This window comes from Diplotaxodon limnothrissa, linkage group LG5 (assembly GCF_057381915.1).
Source record: "Diplotaxodon limnothrissa isolate DT_005_m linkage group LG5, D_limnothrissa_male_GT1.1, whole genome shotgun sequence".
NCBI classification, from domain to species: Eukaryota; Metazoa; Chordata; class Actinopteri; order Cichliformes; family Cichlidae; genus Diplotaxodon; species Diplotaxodon limnothrissa.
This window is the reverse complement of record NC_140600.1, coordinates 17117262-17145114: the sequence shown is the minus strand read 5'-3', so window position 1 is coordinate 17145114 and position 27853 is coordinate 17117262. Positions and strand designations below refer to the sequence as shown.

The 27853-nt window shown below is 41.2% G+C and overlaps 2 protein-coding genes across 2 annotated transcripts in view; one reads left to right on the top strand and one right to left on the bottom strand.

Annotated features, from left to right (window-relative positions):
* The first annotated feature begins 185 nt into the window (after window positions 1-185).
* On the top strand, window positions 186-9196 carry ccdc3b (coiled-coil domain containing 3b). The gene is made up of 3 exons (XM_085353981.1): window positions 186-596; window positions 4115-4289; window positions 7769-9196. The coding sequence occupies exons 1-3, from the start codon at window positions 238-240 to the stop codon at window positions 8060-8062; spliced, it is 828 nt and encodes a 275-aa protein (XP_085210107.1). The 5' UTR covers window positions 186-237; the 3' UTR covers window positions 8063-9196.
* A 15887-nt stretch (window positions 9197-25083) lies between these two features.
* The window catches only part of camk1b (calcium/calmodulin-dependent protein kinase Ib), a 48633-nt gene continuing 45863 nt past the window's right edge, over window positions 25084-27853 (bottom strand). The window contains exons 9-13 of the mRNA XM_085353979.1: window positions 27624-27736; window positions 26573-26651; window positions 26262-26349; window positions 25886-25994; window positions 25084-25795 (exon numbers count right to left, since the gene is read on the bottom strand). Of these exons, the coding sequence (XP_085210105.1) occupies window positions 25695-25795; window positions 25886-25994; window positions 26262-26349; window positions 26573-26651; window positions 27624-27736 (490 nt within the window). The 3' untranslated portion in view covers window positions 25084-25694. The remainder of the gene's footprint in view (window positions 25796-25885; window positions 25995-26261; window positions 26350-26572; window positions 26652-27623; window positions 27737-27853) is intronic.

The following is a 27853-nucleotide window of genomic DNA, read 5'->3' as shown; positions in this document are numbered from 1 at the left end:
TAGTAGGACCACGGTGAAGGATACACGGGATTAATTTGTTGCTCAAAAAAAATTTTTTTCCTAAGTAACTTACTCTGAAACTAAATATTAATTGTGCATTGGTGGAAGTATGCGCCTGTAGCGAAATCCCTGCAGCTTTTTTTTCTTCTTCTTTTCCCTCAGTGATTTCATCCATCACCAGCACTGCGCGCCTTGGTGCGCCTCCCTGACTCACGGTTGTCTCCTCGTTGTCACAACATGTGGATTATTTTGGCGTTTATTTTTGCAGCCGTCCGTCCCGAGGGGAGCTGGGGGTGTCAGCTACCCCATGACTGGAGACCGCAGACGGAAGCGTGCCGTGCCGAGCTGGCCGAGATCATCGTGTTTGCCAAGGTGCTGGCGCTGCACAAGGAGTCGTACAGCGTGTATAACTATCTGCCGTGGCAGCACGACACTGACCTGCTCTTCTCCGCCGAGATTGAGCTCCTGTGCGATCAGGCGTGGGGCAGCATGCTGGAGGTTCCTGCGGGTTCCAGGTTTAATGTCACCGGCCTCGGTTACTTCCCCTGCTTCTCCTACAGCGTCACCAAAGACAACAACTACTACTTCTTCCTAAGGTGAACTCACAGATGAATAAAGTTGGTATGGCATTAATCACGCGTGATAACAGATAGCTGTAGTCTGATTTGATGCCAGTCTCAGTTAAGCTTCACTCCTAAGACTTTAACACCATGCTCACCTAAGTTGCAAGCGCCTAGTTTAATTTGGTAAGAAGACTGTAAACGATACACTAGGAATCGGGCCCTCCTGTACAAGATGCTTAGCTCAAATGTTGCATTTAATTTCACACATCCTATATATTCAATGTGGAAATATAGACAAAGGGAGACAGCGTTTAAGGATTTTATATGTTTACACTAAAATATGCAGTGTGTGTTTTGTCCCTGACAGATGATCTCCTACAGGTCAAAAAGACGCTTAAATGTGCATTTGACTGCATTACATGAGAATCAGAAGATGATTACCTGACTAAGTTGGCTACCTGTCCATCTTTTTCTTAGGTCCTCTTTGACACAAGAGACAGTTAAATATTTAAAGAATAGAAGAACAAAAGGTTTAGTCAATAGCCATGTCATTGCTTTATATGATGAAAAATAATGATCACTAGCAGGTTTAAGTTTTCTTCATCCTCATTAAGTGCAGATGTGATTTATTCTCTATGAATAATGCAAAATCCACAGATGTCACGTAGCACTCTTTCCAATGAAAACCAGCACCTCATCAGGCCTGTGCTGAGATCTGTCATGGAAACAAAGTATTGTTGACAGATTTAGTGAATTCGCACTCGAAGTTCACTCAAAGGCAGATAACTGGCACCTGTCCCCCATACAGCATATTCTCTTTCAGTCATTATCTGTCTGTGACACCATCCCAAATTTGGTTAATGTGCCGAATAACCAACCAATTTCCAGATTTAAAAAAAAAAGACAAGAAAAGAAAAGAAAAGTATGCAACAAGTTAATTCCTAAATGTCTGTGTTGGACAGAAACAACACTGTTGCTCAGGAAACGTCTGTTGCTTTCCAGCTAGTGTAATTACAGAGCCAGACATTTCCAAGAGCTTGAAGGTAAATTACAAAGAATTTGTGAAGAGTTATGAGCACACCAGCGGTCAATACGACCACCTTTTGTCCTCCATATATGCACCAGTGTGTCACCTGACAAAAGGAGCGTGTGCTGACACGCCTTACAGATGAAGAGACAGGATATTCAGAGAGGGGTACTAAAAATGCATTCCTCAAGTTTAAAGTTTGTCTGTCCCACATGAGGGTATGTGGCAGAGCCAACAACAATAATGTTTTATAGCACATGTTACACCTCATATATGCAGAATTACGTGCACATGTGTGATAGTGTTTTGCTGTGAGTGGTGATAGCAAAAAGACTTTCATATGATTTTTTTTACTAGCCTGAGTTAATCACACCTTCAGGGACAGCTTTGCCGTCCCCCTGTTGCGATGGTGAAAACCATCCGGATGTTATCCCTGTAATCGGGGCAGGTGACCGCTATCGGAAACTTCCTAGAGCAAGTCGCAACAGAGTTGTGTTTAAGTGGAGACCTGAAGATAATTAAAAAGCCATGATTACTTCAGTAAAGCAATACAGTGGTCTTTGTCAATGTTTACCAAAGATATAATGGAGGAAAACCCCCAAATATGTTTGCCCACATTTTCCTTTAACTTCAGGGCATCTAGGATTGAAAGACTGCCAGTGTACTGCTTTTAACAGATGGTTTTTAAAAAAAACAAAAAAAGCTCAAGAACCCAAGTAATTACTGGGATGGGAACAGTTATTACACTGTCATAACAACATATCAAATGACAGTGTGTGGCAAGACTCGTAACTTCATGTAAAAAAAAAATTGCAGAGATCAGAACAAAGCCTGAAAATTTCACCTTACAGTTTAACAGGGGGTGATGCAATCTGGGGGTTAATTGGCTGGCCAGGAGCAGCATTTCCTAAAGTCAAAGGAAGTGTGTGACTAAGCAAGACATAAAGCATTAATAGAAAGATCCAAAAATCCCCTGTGAGCGTGCACTTGGCGAAAGTGGGGGAGAAGAACACCCTTTACTTCTTCTGGAAAGCACAGGCCTGGTGAGTGAGAGGATGATTATTCGAAGCCATATGCTGTTATGCTGTTAGTAGCTTCATATTTACATATTTAAACAATCCAACTAAGTTTCCTGGTGATTGCAAACGTAGCAAATCGATTTATTTTCCAACGATTCTTTTAGCACCCTAAAAAAAAGAAGAAATAGATTTTAGTCTCAGTTTCGTGTGGTGTTTGACACCACAGCAACCAAATATTTAGAGAGTATTAAATCAAATGGTTTAGATGGGAGATGACATATGGCTTAAACAAATTGTGTTTGCATGTTCTGCTATGTGCGAGGTCGAGGCACCTCCTGTTTCCTGAACCTGAAACAGATCAGTTTAGTTTTAGTGGAGTACAACATCAAGTCCCAGACACTATAGTATCAAGTCCAAACTGAAAACTTCTCATCACAGTCTCCAGTGGATGTTCATTTCCTGTTGCAAAAGCCCCAAAAGCATAGTCTCTGACTAAAATAGTATTTCCAATCAATCATGAGTATAAGCTCCCTGGACAGAGCTGAGCATGGAGAAAAATGCAACTGAAGACCTCCCTCGGGACCTTTAAATGAGACAGATTGAGTGTTCTGCTTTAGCCATATGTTCGATGCAAAAACCTTAGCTTATAGTTCATTTTTTTCAGGATTTGTAACTTTTACATTAAAAATGAGGTAACCTAACACCGAGCCTTGAAGGAGGAGAAAGCTATACTTACTTTTACTCAAAGTAAGGTTTTTGAAGTACGCATGCTGCTTTTGCACTCTCGATCATGTACTAAACCGATACTCTGTGAAAAAAGAAAAAAGAAAAAGGATTTTCATTTCTTCAGACCTCACAGTGACTGTGATTACATCTCACCTTTGACATCTTCTGTTGAAGCAAAACATCAGCTTTCTTCTCGCTCTTTCAACATACACACAGATACCCACATATACAACACACACCCACACAGCTTCCTATAGGGACAGCCAAACTTTTGATGTCCCTTGAGGGATATGAGATGGAATCCAGATGTATGGAAACCCACTGCTTCAAGACTTCCTGAAGATATGAAACATGTTTTGTAAAAGCCTTTGGCTTGTCATTCGCTGGTTTGAGTCATCCGCATAATGCTTCAATTTGCATAAAAATAGAACAAGACCTGTTAACAATTCTCTAGAGATGTGTTTCTTTTTTTCCCCCAGATAAAGAAATTGTATATATGAAAATCATACAAATACTAAATGCCTAAATTCTCAGACAACAAACAAACATTGACTGAGTGGACTTGTGCAAAATGCTTATAGCGATTTTTGCACAAGTCCATTTATTTGCTTTGAGTGGACTTCTGGTGATAATTAAATGTTACACAATCTATTCTTCTGTCTGCGTGCATCTGTTTGTTTCCACACATTTGAGGTTTTTTGGTTTTTTTTACTGAAAGCCCACATTTCACTCTTGCTCGTCGCTGTATCAACAGACTCTTTCCCCTTTCTGTCATGCAGGATGGATGAGAATTACAACATCGTCCCCCACGGAGTGAACTTTCAGGACCCCATCTTTATCGACACCGCAGAGAATCACCGCATGTTTGCTAGCCTCTTCCAGTTTTCCAACTGCACGCCTGGAACTCAAGTCCACACCTTTACCCCGGAGTGGGAGGCTCAGGAGGACAGCCGGGTATGCAGATACTCAGACCCACCAAGAGAGACTTGATGTTTGACTCTCTTGAAGTCATCTGTTTAAATCCAGTTAGTGAGAAGGGGAGTGTTTTTCTCATTTAGCTGCTGCAAGTTCTGGTGGCTTCCCACATAGTACTTCAGGCAAAAAAGTATACTATAGGACATGATAGCCACAAGCATTGTGGTAAATGTGAAAAGTATTCAGTTTGACATCCTGTTCAAAGGACCTTAATGTGTTCTTACAGCATGGGAAACCAGAAGCACGTTTCTTTAGGTTTGGCTAGATCAGCGGTGCTCAAACTTTTTTCTGGCACGCCTCGTTTCAGGGGCTGACAAAGGTTGATTCCTCACACCCCACAATTTACAGCCTGCATCCAGCAGTTGAACTTTACTTAAATGAAGGTTAGCGTAATAGCATCAGCAAACGTGCCATCCCTGCAGTGGCTCGAGAACCACTGGGCTAGATAAAAATTGGGACAAAGGACAAAAACATACAAAGAATCCTGAATAAAGTCGCTACATAAAGTAGAACAAACATAATTAAAATATTTTCAAAGTAAGTGGCCATTTTCTACAAAAAAAAGCTCATGATTGCAGATCGGTGGTGTAGCAGTGCCACACTCTTACTCTTGTAATGCTTCTAATGATGCACATGAGATTATAACATGACCTTAATGAACCAGCTCAGTCTCCGCTTCACGCCCCTGCTGTCACTGCTGAAATGATTAAAGCATGTTTGTGTCTACACGTGCTTCTCCTAAACCTCGACTGAGTCAGTTTTGAAGGGGTTTCCAGCCGCTCACTGCTCTTTTATCTCCTTTAATGAATTTAAACCTTTTGGCATAAGCCCCCCCCCCCCCCCCCCCCCCGGTTCAGATCAGTTCACTCCTGTCTGGTTTTCATTTGCTGACTACTCATAAAAGAAAGAATCTGCCATGGGTTAAAAAAAAAGAAAAAAAGAAAAGAAAACATAGTTTTGTATTTCCATTAATGGAAAACTTTTTTTTTCTTTTGATCCGGCTTGTGATTATAATTACAGAGTGACGTCTTGATATCGGTGCCGCTTTGTTATATCACTCTGGTGATTAAATTTCCTTCTAGCAAAATAAAAACAGACTTTGCTTTTAGTGCTACTCAGCGACCGCTGTTTGGACAGTTGACCTGAAGTCAAATCAGACTGGATAATATGTCCTGCATCTTATAGTCCAGTGTCAACCGGAGTAAATCAGATGGGGTGACGTCATGTTGTGATTTAACACTAAACGTTATTAGTAACATAAACATTATTTTAAGAAGCAGGGATTTTCCCACAGTTTTGTTTCTCACACTGATGGTGAAATATTAGTGTTAACGGGCCAAAAACAGTCTTGAGCCAGTGATAGGACACAGAGCCAACACTGATCACACAATGTAGGAAGACCGCAGCTTCAGGTTGCATACGGTCCAACTGTGCAAAAGTCTCAAGCTGCCTCTCATTTCTTTATATTTTCTTAGGAATATGTGACATAGGGAAGTGATTTATTGAGACATCTGAAAAAAAAAAATACAATATACACACCAAAAACTTTAACACGCTTGAAAGTCAATATTTATTATGAGCACCTTTATTCTTCAACACACCCTGAACTCTCTCATCAAGCTTTCTTGTCATTTCTTTAAGTAGTCTTCAGGAATAGATCTCCAGGTTTAATGAAGGACATTCAAAGCTCTGTGCCAAGATCATCCTACACTGCTTCAGTAATTAGGTTAAAACAGATTTAGATCAGACACATTAGAAGTCCTGGATATTGTCTGTGCTGGTTGGATGCATTTTAGAGAAACTTTAGAAAAAATGCAGAAAGAAAGAAGAAAAGTGTGGTTCACAGAAGAGGCGTGAAGGTAAAATGATACGATGCTTTTTTGAGGTAATGTACGTACGCAAAGACAAAAACAGTTGATTTTAGCACACTCGTATGTGTCTGCCAGGCAACCTGATGACATGACAATCACTAAATTGAGCCCTTTGGGGGCCTAAGATGTACCTGTGTGCCAAGTTTGGTTGCTCAGCTCTTTATTGTGTAGGAGGAGTCGGTGTACAAATAAAAACAACACACACAAATTTTGTCCCTTACATTAAATCTAAATAGATATTAAAAACAAACATATAATTAACAATTGTAATTAAATCATCTTAATTTTATCAGTTTTTCACTTGATGGCAATCAACTAGAAAATTTTGCAGAAGCTGAAAGTTTTTTTCCCGTCGTTCTTATAAATCCTTACAACTGTAGTTTGACACCATGTGTCATACAGGAGAGATGTTTATCTAACCGAAAAACCATATCTCCCAAATCCTGATTATACAAATTTGAATTTCATGTCTCTCCAAGCTCATTTCCCAAAAGACTTTAACAGTTTAATACAAAGTATGTTGAAGATGAATTACACTTATGAATTTTTCGCACTAGCTGCTATCATCTAATCCATCCATGGCGCCGTTCTAGGTTCAGCAGGTTTGCTTTTGGTCCACCTCTAACTGAACGTGTGCACAAAAACATAGATGTGCCACTTTACACTTTATGCTTCATAAAACATTTCTTTTAGCTCCTAAACTTCATTCTTTGCATTGTAAAGTTTAATATTTCCACAGAATTCGCTCTGGGACATATGGAAGAGCACATGGGCAAAACCCACAGCTAATATAACGAGAAGTAATGTACTAAGCAGCGATGTGGGCAGGCAGCCGGCAGCACATTTTTAACATTTCCTGAAAAACCATGAGTGGTGGTTATCTGATGAAGGAGAATTTACATCAGTGTTTCATGCTGGCCCGTGTGGAAGCATTAGGATCTGCTACGGAAATCCACACTCAAGCAGACAGGCATGCATTCTGAAGCATCTGGAGCTCGTTTTTTCACCCAGGAATGGTCCAGGCCTTTGGATGTCTGTCACAGGTTCCATCTCACAGTGGTGTCTCACTGAAATGGGAAAAGTATGTTGTGTAACAATTTTTCCCTAGTTGCTATAGAGCTGCACCGTTGCCCACAGTATTACATAAAGAGTGGGACTTGTGCTACACGATAATGCTTAAAACAGTTCACTGCCACAGTTACACAGCGAGAAATTCTCTGCTGTTTATACAAAAGCTAAAACACTGGAAGACCTATGAGCTTTTGGCACTAAAAACATGAATGATTCTCTCATTAGATTCTGGCATCAAGAGCAACAGATCTAGTAGGTGTTACATCTTAAATGTATCACAGAGAGATTTGACTTGACTCTAGCATTTAGCATGATTCATTGTGGGATAAAGCGCCAACTATGATTTCACTCAAGTTGCAGCGCAGGATGAAAATTTGTGGGAAAGCCTGCAGAATAAGGCTAACACTGGAATAATGAGAGATTAACTGTAACCTTTCACGTTTACCTAGTGTAAGACATCTCGTGCTTTTTCAGGTAATACAAACGTATTTGGCTCTGTTTTCCTTCTCCTCGCAGTTGCTGTGCTCCACCGTGCAGAAGGCTCTGTTTGAGGAGGAAGAGAGGGTGAGGACCCTCTCCCAGAAAGTGCGTTCCTTGGAGAAAGCCAACGGCCACCTGAGGGAAAAGGTGAAGACCATGAAACGTCTGCTACGCCAGGCTCAGCGAGAAACAACAAAAGAGCAGCAAACCCTCAGCTTCAAACAGATTTACGAATCGAAGAAGCCGCAAAGTCACCCCGATCAGGACACGACCCAGGACCAAAAGAACCAGCCGATTAAAAAGGCCCTCTCCAAAAAGCTAAAAAATTAGAGCTTCTTCCTGTTAACTAACGGAGAAGTGCTCTCTGTGAAGCATTAGTGGCAGATCAAACTGAAACAATAGCAAGTGAAATGTTGGGCGAGGTGACAGAAAGATCTAAGAACTCTGAATAAGCATGAAAGCCACTGTATTCTTCATGTCTTCCACAAGATTCGCCTTATTTCCAAAGAAGCATTCATTTTAACCCGCAGGATGATTCCTCTGCTTTGCTCATGCAACAAAGTTTAGTGCCTCACTCTTTAGTTTGTGGTTCAGTTGATCTGTGCCAGTGACATCATTGTTTCTCTGCACGACTGTACTGTCACCTAACCTACCCACAACTTATACCAGTGTGTACCGTTTCAGTTTATTTCAAGTGGCCGCACAAACAACTACTAGAAAGCTCATAGTTCAAAGCTTTTGAATGCCCAAACAACAGGGAGATAATGTTCAAACATTGGAAATGAAATATCTAAATCTGATATTTCTTGTTTCTGTGCTGGACACAAGCATTGTATACATTTTAGAATTTGTTTTTGTTTTTTTCTTGGTTTTGCTGTCAAAATTCTTCAAATCAAACGTTGACTTTTGAGAGGATATGTGACAGTGTGGCATGTATTGTTTTAAATGATCCTATGTTTCCTGCGAGTGCTGAGGTACAAATAACCTTTTATTAACTCAGAAGTTTGTAAGTGCATGGCATTAGGTTGACTTCAGATGCTCACAATTACTGGCTGTGCAAGCTGGTGAGCTAAAATAAGCATGTGTGGGGTAAGTGGTTACAGGCCTGCATATTGATCTAGTTCTCTTTACGAGGAGCAACAAATATACCAAAGAATAAGGTGTGAAAAATATTTTTAAATTCAGTATTTGTTTGTGGGGGGGTTTCTCCCAAGAGTGCATTTTTCCAAGTTCACATTAATCTGTGATTTGTACTGAATCAAAGTGTCATTTTCGTATATAACAGGGTGCTGAGCACCCATTAATTCCAGCCAGTGAGCCTGGCATGGTACGGGATTGGCTTTTTCTGTGTCAGAAAAAAAAGGTTGCTTTTGTTATACATTCTGTATTTGCTTTTGATATGATCTTGCTCTCTCTACAATGTAAACACCTGGCTTGCCTCGCCGATACAATAGCTTTTGTAATAGTGACTGTAGCTTTTTGGAATAAATTAATTTTTACAGAAAGTTGCAGTTGTCAGAGGTTTTTATTTCATTTGTCAATCAGATCTTTATGCTTCATCATTTTCCTCTTTTCAACACATTGCCAAAAACCGAGTGGGGCTCTGTGGAGGCCAATCCATGACTGATAGAGTTTCCCTGTGTTTTTTTTTTTTGTTTGTTTTTTTGCTTTTACTTCATTAGCAGTGTATTTGTGATCTTTGTCATGCCGAAAAAATCAAGCTGTTGCAAATCAGATGCCTTACAGATGCTATTGCATGATGGATGAAAATGTGATGGTACTTTTCTGCATTTATAATTCCACCAGTTCTGAATAAAAAAAAAACATAACATGGTCAGGTACAAAGACTGAGCTGATAATGAGTGAAAAAGAAGCCAATGTCCAAAGAAAAACACCTACAGGAAACCTGAACTAAATTAAAAATGACAAGAAAGGCTGGCTCCTTGGAAGGAAAATATAAAGAAATGAGGCTTGACTCACAGCTTTTGCACAGTACTGTAACTTTGAAAAAAGTCAGCGTTGCAGTGTTGGTCTCTGGATCTGTTTCCAGATCTGTCCAATCAGCAGCAGAAGAAAAAGGTTTCATGTAACAGTTTAAGGCAGTCATGCTTCTTTGTCTTCGTTTCCTGACATGACTGCATTCAGAAGTCCAACCGAGTTTAATGTTCCTAAGTTCTTTTCATCTGCAACACTGATACTTTCTAATAAATGTAGCCAAACAGCAGAACAAAGCCACTACTGAAAGAGCTGTGTTGCAGAGTGGTAATGATTTCATTTCGTAATGTTTCCTGCTTTCTGTGTTTTCCAGTCAAAAATGATAAATGCTTTCTGGCATACACAACATATTTAGTGTGATTCGCTGCTAATAAATCAAAAGTTCTCACAGACCCCAAAAGAAACATCAATCCTAAAAATAAATCAACCCTGCATTGACCCATTGCTCTCAAACTTTTGTCCACCTTGAATCTGGTGAACTTTCACAATGAACATTTATACAATGCAAAATCATCTTGGCAGATGAAATTTTCAACAAAATTTCCAAGAGAGCTGAACCAAATTTCTTCCACATGCTGCTGTCGCATAAAACGGGGGGAAGCCCCCTCTCTTTGTGTGTCCAGAGGAGAAATGAAAAACGGACACATTTCAAACACATTTTATGTCAGGAAGTCTCTTGCAGTTCTGTTGTTCTGCAGTAAACCAGACCATGATGCTTTTCTTCACAAGCATCACGTGGCCTCTTGAGCGAAGAAAGAGACTAGATCCACACTCCTCGTCTTTGCTTTGTTGACTCTTTCTTCTCCCTGTGAAACCATCGCATCCGACAACCTTGCCTGCAGCCAACTGTCAAGATCACATGGATCTGAGCCAAAGATGATATACACACACCGCTTTCTCAACATAAACCACCGTGCACAACCAAGCTGCAAAACAGATGTCAGGACCTGGCATTTCTGTGAACACGGCTCGTTTATCTGGCCCCATTTTCCTTTTTAAATGCTGTTATTTTTCTCTGGTTTTGTTTTTTTATATTAATAATTCCAGTATATTTTCTGATTGGTTATTGCATTTTATTCTTTGTTTTCCCCACCTTGCAGTTCAGATTTTCTCAAGCATTTACACTTAGCAGTCTGTTACTGCTTCACATAAAGAAGTCCTGCAGAGAACTTTTAACTCTGAGCCTCAGAACCTAACACTGACTTTGTTGTTTCTGTAGATAATTATCTGGGTTGGCCCTTGGGTATGCAGTTTTTCCTTTAGAGCAAAGAAACCCAGAGCTTTGTGTTTCAAATTAACTTTATTAAAACCTGTGAGGTAACAGTTCTCTGTATGTCCTCTGGCTTTTTCTCCAAAGACATGCAGGTAATGGGGTTGGGTTAACTGGCGACCTGTCCAGGGTGTACCCTGCCTTTCACCCTTTTGCAGGTGGGATAGGCTCAAGTATTGACCACATAAACATTTGCTCACATGTTTGTTGTCTGACATATTTGCACCAGAATAAGAAGCTGTTTGAAGTTAAAAAGTGGTTTTCTGACAGATAGTGAGAAACAGCGCAGTTATTCACTTATTCACAGCAACAATGCTCATGTGCTAATCGTTTAGAAATTGCAACCATTGCTTAGAAGATTAGCACGCTAGGTTTATGGGAATACCACTGATTTTTGTTTTTTAAATACAAATTAATTCAGGTTTTTTTTTTTTTTTTACCTGATTGTGCAACTAGATTGGGAGATTTCTAAGCTTTTAGAAGATATGCACAGCTAAAAAATGAAGCACACCCCTAAGTGTCAGTATATATATATATATAAAAAACACGCAGCACGCCCCTGCGGGCGGTTTTATCCTTCAAGCTCGGGTCCTCTACCAGAGGCCTGGGAGCTTGAGGGTCCTGCGCAGTATCTTAGCTGTTCCCAGGACTGCGCTCTTCTGGACAGAGATCTCCGATGTTGTTCCTGGGATCTGCTGGAGCCACTCGCCTAGCTTGGGAGTCACCGCACCTAGTGCTCCGATTACCACGGGGACCACTGTTACCTTCACCCGCCACATCCTCTCGAGCTCTTCTCTGAGCCCTTGGTATTATTATACGCAGCTGGATAGCGTAGTGGTTAGACTACACGCCTTTGGAACAGAGGATCGCAAGTTCGATTCCTGCCTGCGGCGTCTGTATCCAGTAAGGGTCCTAAGGCTAGACCCCCTATGCTAAGCAAGCCTACCGCAGACATGAGCGAGACAGATAAATATGAAGGCATGCCGGCTCGGACGTCGCCCGGTTCAACAAGGTCCGCGTCAGGTGTTGAGGAACCAGGGCACCCTAACGAAAAGTGGGCTATTGGAACAAGAAGGCATCGGTGGGCAAGAGACGAAAACAGGGCGTTGTTGGAATGCTACTACGCAAGTAACCCTGGCGGAAGGGGCTACATGAATAGGATGAGGGACCTATATATATATATATATCATGAATTTAAATTGTATTCATTTTATTAGGACTAAGTTTATGCTAGGTATACCCACCCTGAATGACAGGCGGAAGCCAACATAAATGGCTGTAAGCGCTATGTTTCATGTGTGATAGAGTATATGGATACTTCCTGCTTAGACCCCTTAGACACAGGTGTAAAGCTTGATTTGTGGCTTTCTGGGAACCTTTGGTTACTGGGGAAAATGTGACCCAATAACCAAAGGTCGTGGTTTGTTCCCGTCTTCGCCATTGTGGTGGATGTGGAGGTTGGGATGGGCTTAGGGCGTCTGGAGAATCCCTAGGGACGTTATCCCTGGAGGGCTTAACCCAGGGGTTGTGGTCATAACCTGGTTAGTGGCTCTGGTTGCTCTTAGAGGGTGTTCTCCTTGTGGCTGCGTGCAGCAGGCCTGGGGGAGGGCAGACGTAGGTTACTGCCCTGGTAGCCAGGCTGCCCCCTGAGTGGATCCGGGGCAGGCGTGGGGCTCCGTGCTAGGGCTCTGGCTGGAACTTGGGGGCTTCAGTCCTTGTTGGTGTGTCGCCGAGGATGTGGGCGGGTGGGTGCACAGGGGCTCAGCCCTGGCGCAGGGGGCCTCTGGCGCATCGGCCTAACTAGGGGGCTCTTCAACTGACAAGGAGTTTGATCCATCCTTGCAGGAGTCCACTCTGCAGGTGGGGGAGAGTCATGGGAGAGGTGGAGAATAAACTTAACCTGGGTGCCTACTGTCTTGTGCAGTCTGGGAGATGATTGAATGTTAGGGTGGGTACAGTTTCCTCTGCGTTGGGGTCGGGTGGGCTGCCCCAGGTCCTGTGGGGCTGGGCGGTCCTGCTGCCGTAGACCCCGGTCTGGATGGGCCTGGGCTCCCTTGCCTTGGTGGGTGCCGAAGGACGTGGGTACCTACTGGGGTGCGGGTGTGTCACCAGGGTGCAGGGGAGGCATCCCCCCATCCCCTTCTGGCCACCTGTGCCTCAATTTTATTCCACAACTTAGACATCCACATTACTCACACTCTCATAACACATACATATAGGGCCTTGAGGGTGGGCACGTTAACGGCGTCCAGTGGACGGTCTGTGTATTCAACCCCACCTCTGGTGCTCGTGCCCACCTCTCAATTTTAAATCCATGTAGACAATGAGGGTTCTCGGGAGGGGCTGTGCTAACACCTGCTGCTCTCTGGCAGCACCACCATGCTCGCCCGTGTTTTAAATGCACCTTAGAATAACACACAGCCACACTACACATGAGCGAGAGGAGGGAGGTTTGGGGTCTTCACACACCCCTGTTCTCTGCTGGCCATCGGGGTGGGGGGGCTGGATGGAGGTTTTGGCCGTCCGATTGGGATCTGGGATGCGGGGCCTCCCTGCTGCTGCAGAGCCTGGGGCGGTCTGCTTGCCTCCACCCCAAGGGGAAAGGGTAACATCTCCTGGGTCTAGGTGCCGTTTCCCCCCTCCAGGGGTGAGGGTACCTGGACCCAGGGTATAGAGTTTTTTTGGGGAGTGTGATTGTGTGTACAGTGTCCATGTATGTCTATCCCTACGTTGGGTGAGTGCTGAGTATTTGTATATGTGTGCATGAGGGTGGGAATGCATGTTTGTATCTGTGTGTGCCTGTTTGTCTGTGTCTATGTGTCAGGTCAGGTCTTACACTCCACCTATCTGGGAACTCCCAGGCCTATCTCCCCTCACCACACTCCCTGCCGGTAACTGATGCCCTCAGGGGTCGGTGCGTTGGTGGTTCTTGGTGTCCGGGGCTGGGCGCTCAGGTATGTACCAGCTCACTCCCGGTGACTACTTGGCGGGGCCTGGTGCCTGTTGCTCGGTCAGGCCTCTTCTGGGGTAAAGGGGGCCCTCGGGCCTCCAGCCTCTGGGCCTGCGGCTCGGTTCACTCTGGCACAGCTGGCTGCCAGCAGAACCGGCGGGCATGCAGCCCCCTCTGGCTTCTGCTCCGTGGCTACTGGGTGACCCCTCATCTGGGGCTCTCCTCAGCTCTTCCCAGGAGGGTGGCATGGATGCCCCTCCAGTGGTCCTCCTTGGGCTCTCGCACTCTGGGGCCTCTGGATGTCTGGGGCCTGGATCTCCTCCATGCCTGCTTCATGCCCTGGGGGACGGGGCTATGGCTCTCTACTTCCTCTAGCAGACCATTACATGGGGAAACCTTTTGAATACAAGCGCGCTGATCCACACAGGTGTGCACGCGGGTGTTCACTGTTCATAGACATAAACTACACCTCTATTGGCTGCTATTTCCAAGCACATTGTGCGCTGTCGGTCCTGCTTGCTACACAACAACATTCAATATTTAATATTTACTGCTGTTTACACTTAGCTAGATTAACGTGATGTTGTTGTGTTTAGTATGTTGTTCTGGTTTTTTTCTTTTTTGCTTGTTTTCTCTTCTTTTTCTCTCAACAGGTGATCCAGGAGAGTTTTTTTTCTCTTCTTTCTCTTTTTAAGTGCCCTTTCTCACTGTCCCTCTTCCCTTCTGTTTTTCTTTTCCTTCATCTTTCTTTCTCCCTTGGTTTACAACTGAAAATAAAATAAAATAAATAATAACAACAAAGGTCGATCAAATGGACCAATACGGCAAGGCCGTGATGATCCATTTGGCAAAGTAAATCCATTGGGTATCCTTGTTGGTCTTCAGACAACAATTCTGACGGCTAAAGAACCAAATGGGACAGGCAAAAAGAAAAAAAAAAGTGACCCAACTAGTTGGCAAGTTGTTGTCAGAGATTACTGGCAGCTGTTAAAACTGGTTGCAATGAATACCTCCTTGCAAAAGCCTTGATCACCAGTCACCTGTAGTTTGCACAGAGGATGCTGAGTCGTCTGCAAACATTCTCTAGGGAGGCAAACGTTCTTTGCTTCCAGTTTGCATTGACCTTTCACAAGTTTCTCTACAGCTCAGAGAGTACGTGACAAGTGCTTGCAGACATGTTGGCATTTTTCATGCAAACTGTGGGTGGCAGCATCAATCTGCTAGCAGCCAAAACAATTTCAATCAGGCTTTGTTTTGTTGCACCAGGCGACAGGCAGAAACCACTCACCAACTGGCTGTGGAATATATATTTTTCCTAGAAGACTGGAGGTTGCCAGGGAGTCGACGACTGGTCTCTAGGCCTCTGTGACTGTGGATTAACCAAGTTAACTAGCATTAGCTTATTACTTCTGCTTCCAAAAAACAAAAATAAATAAATAAATATTTGACATAGATTAAAATAATTGAGGCGTCCACAAACCAACAGGTGATATTATTTTTTAGAAGAAAGAAAGAAAGTGTGTACTTTATTGTACTTTATTATTATTATGGTGGTTATATCAATTTTTTAGGTAACAGCCATCCTCTCTGTAGTATGAATGTCTGCACTCTTTTTAAGGACTACAGTGGTCTAACTGACTGATCCAAATCTATGATAATACTGTTAGAAAGGCTAAACACTGAGACACAGCTCTGTCTCTCAGTTTTTCATTGCCACCACAATAACATCTACAAACATTTCCTCAACATCTCCTTACACTTAACCAGCTGTACTTTCAGCAAAGGGGGAGGAGATTTTTCATTGCTGTCTGTCCATGTGTCCACGTGTGGCACATGAATGGGCTCTGTCTCACGTTTGAGTATGTGGATTTTGCTCACTCGGGGAAATAATTTCTCATGTTTGCATTTACTGACTAAATCACACATCTTTCTTTCAGAAATCGTTTCAGGGGCACAAACAGTTTATCTTCTTTGGAGGTATTTTCTTTTCCAACTCTTTGTATTTCTTTCTTTTTCCTCTACCAGTTGGCTGAAGGTAAGCTGCTGCTTTAACCTTCACTGATAACTGTTTTTTCCCCCCACTTAGCTTCTTCTCCTCTTACCACTTTTACCTCCTTTCTTTCTGGGTGCACTTGTATGTACTGATTCCTTTCTTTGTCTGGGTGGCTGACTGGGTCCATAAGGCAAACAGGAGGAATTCAAGTTCATGTGTTTGTTGTTAGTAATGCTATTCTGTTTTTCTATCTAATAGTTGGGGGAGTTTGCGTTAACGTTGCCATATTTTCCACTCCAGATGTTTACAGGTTTTTTTTCTTGGTTTTTTTTTGTGAGCGATTTGTTGAGGATTTGAAGCTGATTTAGTATTGTGATGTGGGTCGACTGTTTTCTTGCTTTGTTTTGTTTTTTCTATGCAAGAGTGATGGATCCTTCCACCTGATTGCAGGCATGAGTAATTGTAGGCTGGATGTTACAGCTTTAGAAATCAGTGGATCAGATTTTTTGCAGAGCTTAAAGGGACAGCTTACCCCACAGTGCCAAATGTTTACCTTTGACCTGCACCATATAATTATATATATCTTTTTCCTTTTTGAGGTTGTATTTGTCATAGAAGGAGCTTTTTCCCCCACCACCAAACTATACCCACCAACGTGTCACTCTGCAGAAGAAGGTTTGTGGATTTTGAGCAACCAGGTCATGATTTCCATTGTGTTTAAGAGAGAGCAAACATTTCAAGAGCCTTTCTTTTCTTTTTCCAATACTTGGCAACTCAAACCTAGACTTTCTATCTTTCCTATCTTGACTTAATTTCTAAATCCCAGTCATAATGTTTATCCAAACCCAGTTTATACACGGCACAAACAAAACACAGCTGTGAATGCTATTTTTTTAAAGCAATTAAAAAAAATATTGGCACGAGTCATTAAGCGTGTCAGAGCAGATTTAATATTAGTGCAATCAACAGCACTGCTTGCACCTTCTGCACACACTTATCCTGTAAAATAAGCCTGAACATATCACCAGAACTTAAACTGGTCACTGTGAAAAAGCTTTTCAGACCTGCAGTCTGTGAATGCACAAGCAGTCATTTTCTTTTTCTTTCTTTCTTTTAGAACAATTACAATTTCAATAAAACAAACAGAAAATGGAAAACACAAATAAAAATGGTCTGTACAACACAAAGAGAAGGTGTTGGAGAGGTAGCAGGAAAGAAGCAGTGGCTTATCCAGTGCTGCCCCCAGATAAATACTCTGTTATATCACCTACATAATGATATTCTTATTCTATACAACAGCACATGTATATACACATAATGTGAATCAGCAGACAAAATAAATTTTAACTTAAATTGGACCAAATCCATGAATTTTATAACAGATTTTTTCAAAAAGGTATTTTTGTGTTCATGATACCAAACATTATGTATTATCCTTATTGGTCTTTTTTGAATTGTGCATATTTTTGTAGAGAGGTCTTGTGTTGCCCCAGATTTCAACACAATAATCTCAATATGGCAGTAAATTATTTATTTAAATTTCGCACATGTGCATGGTTTTGTGTAACGGGCTGAGAATGTCCTTTGTGTCTGCTCGAGCCGGTTTTCTTGAGAAAGAGCGCGTAGTGAACACGGACCGCAGTGTGTTTAAAACCAACGGAACAAGAGCTGCTCTCATTTCTGCAGGCTTTTCAGTGGCTGCTCTTTAACGTAAGCACAATTTTGTGCTAATGACCTGAATGAATGAGTAAAAGTGGGTTATCTGAAAATTTTATTCACACGGACACTGATTTCACAGAGTTAACACCCACTGTGACCTCAGGCAACTCAGAATTCCTCTCCGGATCCCGTCTGATGTCCACGTTGATCCACGCACGTCCTTTATAGATGTGCAAAACCTGTAGAAAAAACCTCTCTAATGATTTTATACCTCATCTCTCCTGCACTGCTTGTGTTTTCCTCCTGACAAAGGCTTTCCTTTTTGTCTACCATCGCCTCATGGCCGGAGTCTGGGCCCGCATTGCTAATGTAAGTAACATGGATGTCAAGTTTCTGGCGATGTTGGACCCTAATTGCAGACTGAATTTTCCCAAAAGTGGAAAATTAGTGGCTCTTCTCTTTCTGCCAGATGCTCTCCATCTCTCGTTTTTCATCCTTCTTTCCATCCTGTTTATTATTACCAACTGTGGTTTGCAGAGTCATGCAGGACTTGAGGGGCTGCAGCTTTTCACAAACTGTGGTTCTTCGGCTTCAGGGCCTACAGTTCACCGTGTAAGTGCTCCAAGAAGGTCTCAGGATACAGCCAATGTTTTTCAGAGAAGTCGTCACACGTCGCACGCCAATATTGTCTTGGAATTCAGCTTTATTGGCTACTACTATTAAATATGAGACTCCTAAGAAAGCCCTTTTCATCCTTTCCCACTCATTTCTGCTAAAATGACTCATCCACAGTGAGTGAATTGTTCACAAACTATATGTCACTCATCTCCAGGGCATGAAGAGGAGGGTGAGCTCACTGCATAGTTTAGTCTCGAGCCTTCCGCCGTGCTCCAGCACCTCAGGGATTGTTCAAATTCAAACAACTTGGTTTTACAACTAAAGCAATGCAAGGCCACAGAACTGAAGAGACATGCAACTGGAAAATCTGTGCACGTTAAGGTTATTTGTCTGTTTTTCCAAAGAAAATATTTGGCTAAGGACGCTGGGGGTTATCTGAAGCTGCATCCAAGACAAATGCACAACTTAGAGTGAATAAAACATGTCAGCGATTAACTGAAAAGGGCGGAAAGTGAATGTGTGTGTGTGTGTGTGTTTGTTTCTGTGTTTATTTGGTATCTAAAGCCATCCACACAGCTATTTGTTTGTCAAGCCACTGCTTGCTCACTGCATTTGTTGGTCTTCCTAATGTGTGTGTGTGTGTGTGTGTGAGTGTGTGCAGAATCTCTAAAAATAATTTAGAGATTCTGTAAAACTTTGCAAATATTTTCTCATTATTCCTTCAGCATGCTGCTTTAAACTGCTTGTTGAGCTTGGTGAGATCATACAAGTGTTTCAAATAAAAATCACCAGCATATTTGTCTGGGAATGGAATATCACTTAAATAATTGTGACCTCCACGAAGGCAATTACGTTTTCACTTTGTCATTTTTAGCCTAAATTTTCCCAGATTTTTTCTCAGACGTCAGTAGTGGGTCCAAAAAGAACCAAAGAAATATATTTTGGAACAGAGACTCAAAAATAGTTTGGGAAAGCATGAATTAAAATAGAGCAGAATAATTGGGATTTGCTATTATGCATGCACAAATGCTATTGCAGGCAGATATTCAGCACTTGGCAGAAACTAAATGCATTCAGGCTTGTAGACATGGTCATGACATCTGGTTGAAGTTCAAACCGAGCGTTAGAACTGTGAAGAAAGGTGATTTAAGTGACTTTGACTGTGGTGTGGTTGTTACTCTCAGGCAGGCAAGTCTGATGTACTGGAATTTTCCCACAAAACCTTTTCTGTTTTTGACTGAGAATGATCTAGAAAAAGTGGAAATATCGAGTGAGCAGCAGTTTTGATTAAAAATACTGCTTTGAGCTGATAGGAAGGCAAAAGTAACTCAAATAACAACCAAGTTATGCAGAAGAGCATCTCTGAACACACCACACTTTGAACTTTGAAGCAGATGGGTTACAGCAGCAGAAGACCACACCATATTCACTTTGAGCCCATCAGTATCAACTGCGTCTAAAAGCCACAGCCTTCCTTACTATTGCTGCTGACAATGTCCATCACTTGTGGTCACATAGTGATTGACATTAACAGAATTCTGATGTTTGCTTCCAGCAGGATAACATAAAGTGTAAAAAAGATCATCTCAAACTGGTTTCTTGAACATGACAATGAGTCCACCACATGCAGCCAATGTAAACCTAATATAGCACCTTTAGGGTGTGCAACTATGTGATGCTATCATGTCAATATGGATTAAAAACCACAGAGGAAAGTTTCCAGCACCCTTTTGAATCCATGCACCTACTTTGACTTATTTATTTATCGCAGTTTTCAATCCTCTCGTTTAGTTTTCCCGAATGGCCTCAGGAATTATTGTGACAAGTATTTATTCGAATGGTTTTCTTTTCAGGGAAAAGGGTGGGAAAAGAGCGAACAGTTCAAACCAGTAAAAACTTGTCATACTTGTGACATCACATGTGTTGATGGACAGCATGGATGTAACGGTCGTACAAATCTGAGAGCATTGACAGATATTAGCACAATAGGTTCCTGCTGACAGACGTGAGGCCTGTGTGCTAGTGCTTTTTTTCCTTTGTACACAACACATTTAATTTCAAACCTTTAGTCAACACAGTAAGGTAAAACCTTGAGTAATTAAGCTTAATAAAGAGGCATTTAATCTGAGAACCGCTTTCCCCCAGAAGGCATAAACTCACAGAGTTGTAGCTCGTCTTTCATTTCCAGTGACCTACAGTATCTTATCAGTTATCTTCATAGTTATTGGAGGGTAACTTAATGCCAGTCACCTTGAATGATCGGTTTGATTTAGACTGTAAAAGCTCAGCTACAGAATGGATCAGCTTTTGCCTGAGTTGTATACTTTGTATTTGTGCTAACAAGGTTATATATCCACCTCTCAACGGCAACATGCTAATGGATTATTTAGAAATTTCGAGCATGCTGACATAGTTATTTACCTATTCACCACGTCTTCACAGTGCTGTGACACTGTTTGGGTGGAGCGTTTTTTTAAGGTCTGATTTGGGCCCTGTTCGCGACACATAAATCTTTGCAGCTTTCAACATCAGCAGATAAATCAACCTGAAAATGATGAGACCAAGTCTGTCATAGCAGTGTTGCTCTCTTTTGGCTCTTAACTGCATCAAGTCTGCGTTTCACATTCCTTACAAGCATGGGCAACGGCATGTGCTGCGAGGAGGATGTGGACTATGCACAATCCTCACCAGGGTGCTGATGCTTTTGTTTTTCTGTTTTAATGGGAATTGAACCCCAGTATGAAGATGCGCATCCTCGCCTTAGTTTTACAAGTTTGTCGTGTCAGGTTTCACTTTCCCTCAGTCTTCCACATCTAAAAATAAATAAACTGCTTCTTTCAGCACTTTCTACCTTGTGATCAGTGAAATTTATCCCCCATTATTTTTGAATCCTTCCCGTGTTCATGGTTTGACCACATAATTTTTACTCATCTACTGTCTCCTGAATGAGGTCGACCACCAGATTCTTTCTCACTCTCCGCTCTCCCACCAGCGCATCGCTCTGGCGGCCAAACCGCAAGCCGCAGTTACCCAGCATTCCTTGGAGAGGATGAGAGAGGCTTCAAGTAGCAGACTGTTAAATTAACATTCATGAGGAACCTCTCAAGTCACAGAACTGTTTCATGAGATCAACTGTTGCTGAATTTCACCACTGAAATGTAAAGTAGCACTTCCATTGTAGTGTTATTGTTTTGCAGATTTGCCGTTCGAGACAAAGAACAAGACTGACTTTGAAACAGCTCTTAAGACTTAGAAAAAAAAATATCAAAGGGCAGAATGGGGGCTTACTGTTTGTGCATTTATACTGTGTCTGGGAAATTTACAAAGTCACATCTTTAAGAAATAAGAAAAGACCAGACACAGGACCTGAGAGACGCATATGGTCCTTTCAGTTGAGCCAACTATGTTCACTGACGCGTCATCAGAAAATGGTCTCAGTGGAAGGGTGGCTGCCAAGAAGCCATTCTTAAGGAAAGGAAACAGGGAAAAAAGGCTGCGGTATGCCAGATTACACAAGAACTGGACTGAAAATTAGTGGCAACAGGACTTATGGAGTGCCATCCATCATTTGGATTGGGGGGAGACCCACATGTGCACAGGACAAATATGTAAACTCCACACAGAAAAGGCCCAGATGGCACCTTCCTGAGGCAACAGTTCTAACCACCACACCACTGTGACTCTTCAAATTCAGCTTCAACACTCTAATGAAGTGATAACATAATGTGTAACAAGATGGAGGTTCTTTCACGGTTTGACAGCCAGTAGTGTTGGAGATCTTGTCAAAACTGATGGAATTATGAATGAAGAAAAGCAACATCAGATTTTGATCCATCATATAATACCATCTGGAAAGCATCTGACTGGCAGTGGGTTAATTTTTCAGCATGACAATTGAAGCAGCGTGGGAAGAAAATGCAACCAACATCTGAAGAAGAGCTTTGAATGCCCTTCAGGAAGCCCGGAGAACTATTTCTGAAGACTACTTAAAGAAAGTTGACTTAAGAGTGCTCAGAATGTGTTTCAGAGTAAAGGTGGTCACAGCAAATATTGACTTTCAAACTGTTTTTGTCCTATATACTGTACCCCCATGTATGTGTGAACCTTTCAGTAAATCACTGCACACATTCCTATTATATTCCTAGCATAAAATAAAGAAATTATTAGGGGCTCAAGACTTTTGCACAGTGCTGTGTATTCACAACAAGACAAAAACCTGTTGTGGTAATTAACGCTAGCAGGAGTTTGCCTTTAGCCTAATGAAATTAAAATTACTTTCACATCCTCCCCAGCTGTGTACTGTAACTGAAACATATAACTGGTTATTTAGTAGTAAACTGACAGAAAGTAACAACCAACAATCCTGCTGAATTAAAAAAAATAAACTAAAAATCAGACTAATGAAAAAATTCAATTTTTTGATTTTAAGGTTTTGTGTTTAATCGAGCTAACTCCTTTTAAATCGAATATGTAAATGCATTAAATCTTAAGTCAGTGCATTAGTTAACATCATAACTAATGATATAAAACATGTGCTGAGGTGTCATTTAACCTTAGATGAAATCCTTTTATTCCACTTTCCAGCACACTTGAACTCTACATATTAAGCATAAATGTAGCATTCAACATGTATTTTTTCCCCGGACAAACAAACTCATTTCCATAATGCATAGACAAGGATTTTAATGTATGCTTCCCTTACAAATCACTGGCTTTCACACTAAGCAATAGTCACTTTTCAACAACCCATGATGCATTGCATCTGTGTATACAGTAGGTACTGCAGCCCAAAACAGCATTTATTAAAAGGCAACATAATTATGGTACAAACACTCAGAACAAACTGTCACCACACACTGGTCATTCTCTACAAGCTGTTAGAGGAGAAAGACTGTCTCGCTCCTTTAGACTGGCGCAGTGTAAAATATATAAATGAAATTTGTCAAGAGCAGTAGCAACGTATGAAACCAACTGTGAGGTCATTAGCACATCCTTTCTCTACATGTTCCCGATATCATTCCGGCAGTTTTCCTACAAACATGGCTGACTGAGCAGATAACAGTTATATTTCCCCATCATGTGTTTTATTACCCTATACCCTGATGTAAAAATCTTTAATTTCCTTGCACATTTCAATTTGTTGCCTCAGCAGAGAATCAAATTAGAACTTTCAAGGACTTCTGTTAGTATTTTTTTGCATGTTAAATACAACAAACCATCTTCTTATTCATCATCACTAGATTTCTTTTTCCTGCAATATGTTTTCTATGGGTATTAAGTTTTTAATTTAATGGAGGAGGACATGCAAAGGATTATGCAAGTGACGGGGTGAGAGAGCAACGTGATCTGCTGTGGTGTCCCCTAAAAGGAGCAGCTAAAAGAAAAGAATATTTACATGGAGGGTTTGAAGTAACATTTTAAATCCATTTCTTTTTTTATTTATTGTGTTGTAGCTGTCTAAAGGAGACACGGCCAACAACGACTCAAATTAGAGCTGTTTTCATTAGCACGGGATCAGTTTTAATATTGACTGCTCCAAAATTAGTCTGTCTGCACGTCTGTTTGCTTTCCTCTGCTTCATGACATACAAACAACTCACGCAAAAAAAAAAACAACAAATTCCTGAAAAAAATAATTTGCCATTTTTTTTACCATCTAAATACAGTACAATGTTTACCCAAATATATGCAGAAAATTTCAACAATTATTTTTTGAAGCAGCACACTAAACTCGTTTGAACCTGTTGAAATGTTACTATTTTTTTTCTTTGCCCTTTACTCATTTGCATGACAGGATTTGGATTAAACGATTGTCAAATAAAAAGAAACATCTTCCTTTTATCTGCATTCATCTCATGGTGGCTGTACAATTTAAGAAACGGTCACAATTTTCAAACAACATCATGCAAACATATGTAACCAGCACTAAATTACATGAGCAAGAATGATCAGCTGAAAGTCAATGAGAGAGCAGTGAGGGCAGAGATCATCGCTTTTACTGCTTTTGACAGCGCTGAGCTCAGGACAGGACCCACTGTAACAGGTCCCAGAGCAAAAATACAGAATATCCAATTAAATGCACACAAAACACCTTAACATCTGCAGCAACCAATATGAACACACTAAATGAACATTTATAGATTCTCCAGCATTTACATACTAAGATTCATTATAAAAGCCAGTAAAAGGACCAATAAAACTCTGTTTGTCCATGTAGGATTTTAAAGGGAACTGAATGTAATAAATGTGAAATATTTACTTTTTATTCTTACATAAAATGCACTGAAGGGTGTAAAGTGGGTCTTTGTAAACACCAGCGTCAAAGCTGTCCCTTGTTGTTGATTTACCTTGTCGTATTGTAAGGAGTTTAATGTTATTTTCATTAACAATTAATGAAAAATATCATTAGCTTACATTTTGTCTTCAGGCATCCAGTCTAAAATTACAGTAATTAACCGTGAAACTACATCTTAAAGCTCAAAGTATAACATGTACAAAATATGAAGTTCCAGAAAGAGGTTCTGTTGCAACAACTCTCACCAATAGACCCATCATAGTGTATATCCTAAAGGCACCTTAGACAAAGAGAAATCCCTGTGTGCAAGCGGTTAAAGAGGTTGAAGGTTGAAAAACAAATGTGAACAAAAGATAAATGGAGAAGCTTTTCCCTCTCAGAGAGCCTAACCACTGCATGGAAACACTGTATCACCACGAGAAAGGCTACATAGTAAATAAATGGAGTTTTCATTGCATAAACTATTCTGTTGCTGATTGTCTAAAAGCATGACTTAAAGACACAGAATGCAGCTCTGTAATATTACAAGATTTGACTCAGTTTTTGTTTCAAATGCTGCAAAAAAAATGCCAGAAATGCTCCGTCGTTCTGGCACTGCGTCATTTGTTTTGTTTTCGTACTGCGATTACTGAAACAGTGTATGTTTTTAGAAATAGGAAAGCATGCATTGGGAAATTATCTCCTGATCATGCAGATATTGTTTCTGGATTTGTACTTCAAAGTCTAACAGTAGGAAGGAACACACAAATATACAAAACAATAAAAACAAACAATGAGACGAATTGAATTCAAAAAACAAAAACCTCAACAATTAAAAACAGTGTCCAACAAGCTCTGTTCTGCTTCGGCAAAAACAATCCCCCCCAGGAACGATGATGGAAAAGTTCGCCTTCCCCCACTTGCTTGGTATCCTCTCCTCCTTTTAAACTCATCCCAAAAATCACCCACTGTGGTGCATCATCATCGTTATCATCAATTCTTCCACCTCCTCCACTTTCAACCGGGTATATGACTTTCCTCTTCAGGCTGGGCTGACTTGCTCCCCCTGCAGACGAGAGGTTGGAATGACTCAGTAGTCCAGCAACCAGATAAGTGGGGAGACAGCGCCTCTGGTGCCACTGAGGGAGTTTAAATTGGAAAGTGACTTGGGATCAATTAGATAAGTAGGTGGAGCAGGTATGGATCACACCCTGCTGGTCGGGTGGCAGCGGTATGTTGGACAGTTGGACAGAGCATCTACTCCGCTGTCGACGTTCTGTGAGCACCCTCCCTCACAGCAAGCCTCTGGGAGATATAAAGCAGACAATATGAGTAATGAATCTACCTGACATTAAAAACGGTGAAGTATGTTACACACAGCCAAAGAGGAGCCACCTGCATCTTCCCCCGGCATCAGCAGATGAGCTGGGTTGGCTCCTTCTTGTCCCGTGCCGAGCTGGAGACGCCTCATGTGACGAACCACTGCTGTGGCATTGAACGCTTGCTGCAGAGAAGCAATAATGAAACTTCAAGAAAGGAGGAAAATCTACTTGCCAATTTTGGACAAATTAGGATCTGGATGGCAATTTAACCCGCCGAGGATCAAGTCATTGTAGCTGAAATCCCTAACCCTAATTACATTTTTTAATTGCCCGGTACAGTTAAGTTAAAATATAGCAAACCAGACCAGTTTTAATCTCTGTCCTCTCCTTTAATGCTAAAAATGAAAAGAACAATGCAACATGTAAGTAGAACTGGGAGGCAGACTTACCTTCCACTTGCTCTTAGCAAAATTCTTCTTAATCTGCGCACTGACAGACTCGTGAATGTTCTTGTCCAGCGCAGTATCCCCAGCAATCCTGACAGAGGAAATGGCTTTCAGTGCGAATGTGTTTTATTTGTGTGCATAACGGATAGGAATCCGGATAGGAATTGTTCTACAGATATGGTCACACATAGTTAACCGACATGCAGTCCAAACACTTACAATATTTACAAAACTTAAGTGTAATTATTGAAGATTTGAACTAACAAAATAACATTATTCTTCTTTGGAAAAATTATGTGTACAAGGAGCCATACCAGGGGTGCTGCAGAGCCTGCTCACAAGTGTAACGTATGCTGGGATCTTTCTCCATCAGATGTACTATAAAATCTTTAGCTGAAAAGGTAAAAAAATATACATTTTAAACATTATCAACTGCATAAAACTGATGTTTAATGAATGATTAATAACCATACTGTACTATCAGTCTAAAACTGGATTAAGCTTATTAATGCAATAATACTTCAGTGTTTTAACTTGACGCCAAGAGTCAAAAGTAGGAATTTTATTTTATTTTTTTACATTTGATCGTTGCCTGATCTTGCAAGTTAAATGCCTGCAGGGTAAACTTTAGGCTTGGAAGGAACAAAAAGATCAAGTCTCCGTCTGGCACTCTGTGTCAAATGGAGTGTCAGGTAGGTGGGAGATTTTTCTGCTCACTGTGAGGGTCTGTGTTTTGCAGAGAGAAGTATTCAACATTGGCGTGCAAAACTGCCGTTCACAATATTCACTATTGGATGAATGCCACCCATTCACAAGGCAATATTTTATGAATCTGGCAAAGATACTTGTAGTAAAACATTTAAATCAGCATGTACGTGTGTAGACACAAAATAATTACCATGTTCTTCCTGTCGCTTGTGGAATGCAATATCTAATGTAATTTCCAGGTGTGATTTAATGACTAGAAACCGTATCAAAGAAAGTTTTTGAAGTTTCTCCAGGACATGTGAGCACTCTGGAGTGTACAATCCCAAATAACAAATGCAGACAAGCACCGGCTGAGACTGTAACAATATAAGAAAAAGGATGTAAATTTCTAATAAATTTCTAGTGGCTCATCTCTTTCTGTGTAATCCAGAACTATCAGATTTGATTTAAAGAGGAGGATGTTTCTGACCTCAAAGAAAAAGAATGAATTAATTTGATGGTTTCCACAACACACACCCAGAACACAATCCTCTGGTGATTTGGGAAACTTTGTTAAAAGGGTGTGTTCCTTCTTTAATCACAGTTTCCAGTGTGATCAGCCTGAAAAGTATCAGTTCCAAAAAGCTCTTTATGAGAGGTCTCATGTCTGTACTGTACCTGAATCAGAGATATCGTCCCAGTACGGAGAATCAAACTCATATTCTGCTTTCAGGATCTGTTCAAACAGTTTGGCATCATTCTCGTCATAGAAGGGAGGATAACCACACAGCCTGAAACACAGAGACAGCACAGGCTGACACTTCCCTTTACAGACACGCTTCGGCTTTTCTATGATGCTAAAGCCTTAATCACTCCTTTATTTAGTAGCTCTGCTTGTTTTGATTTGG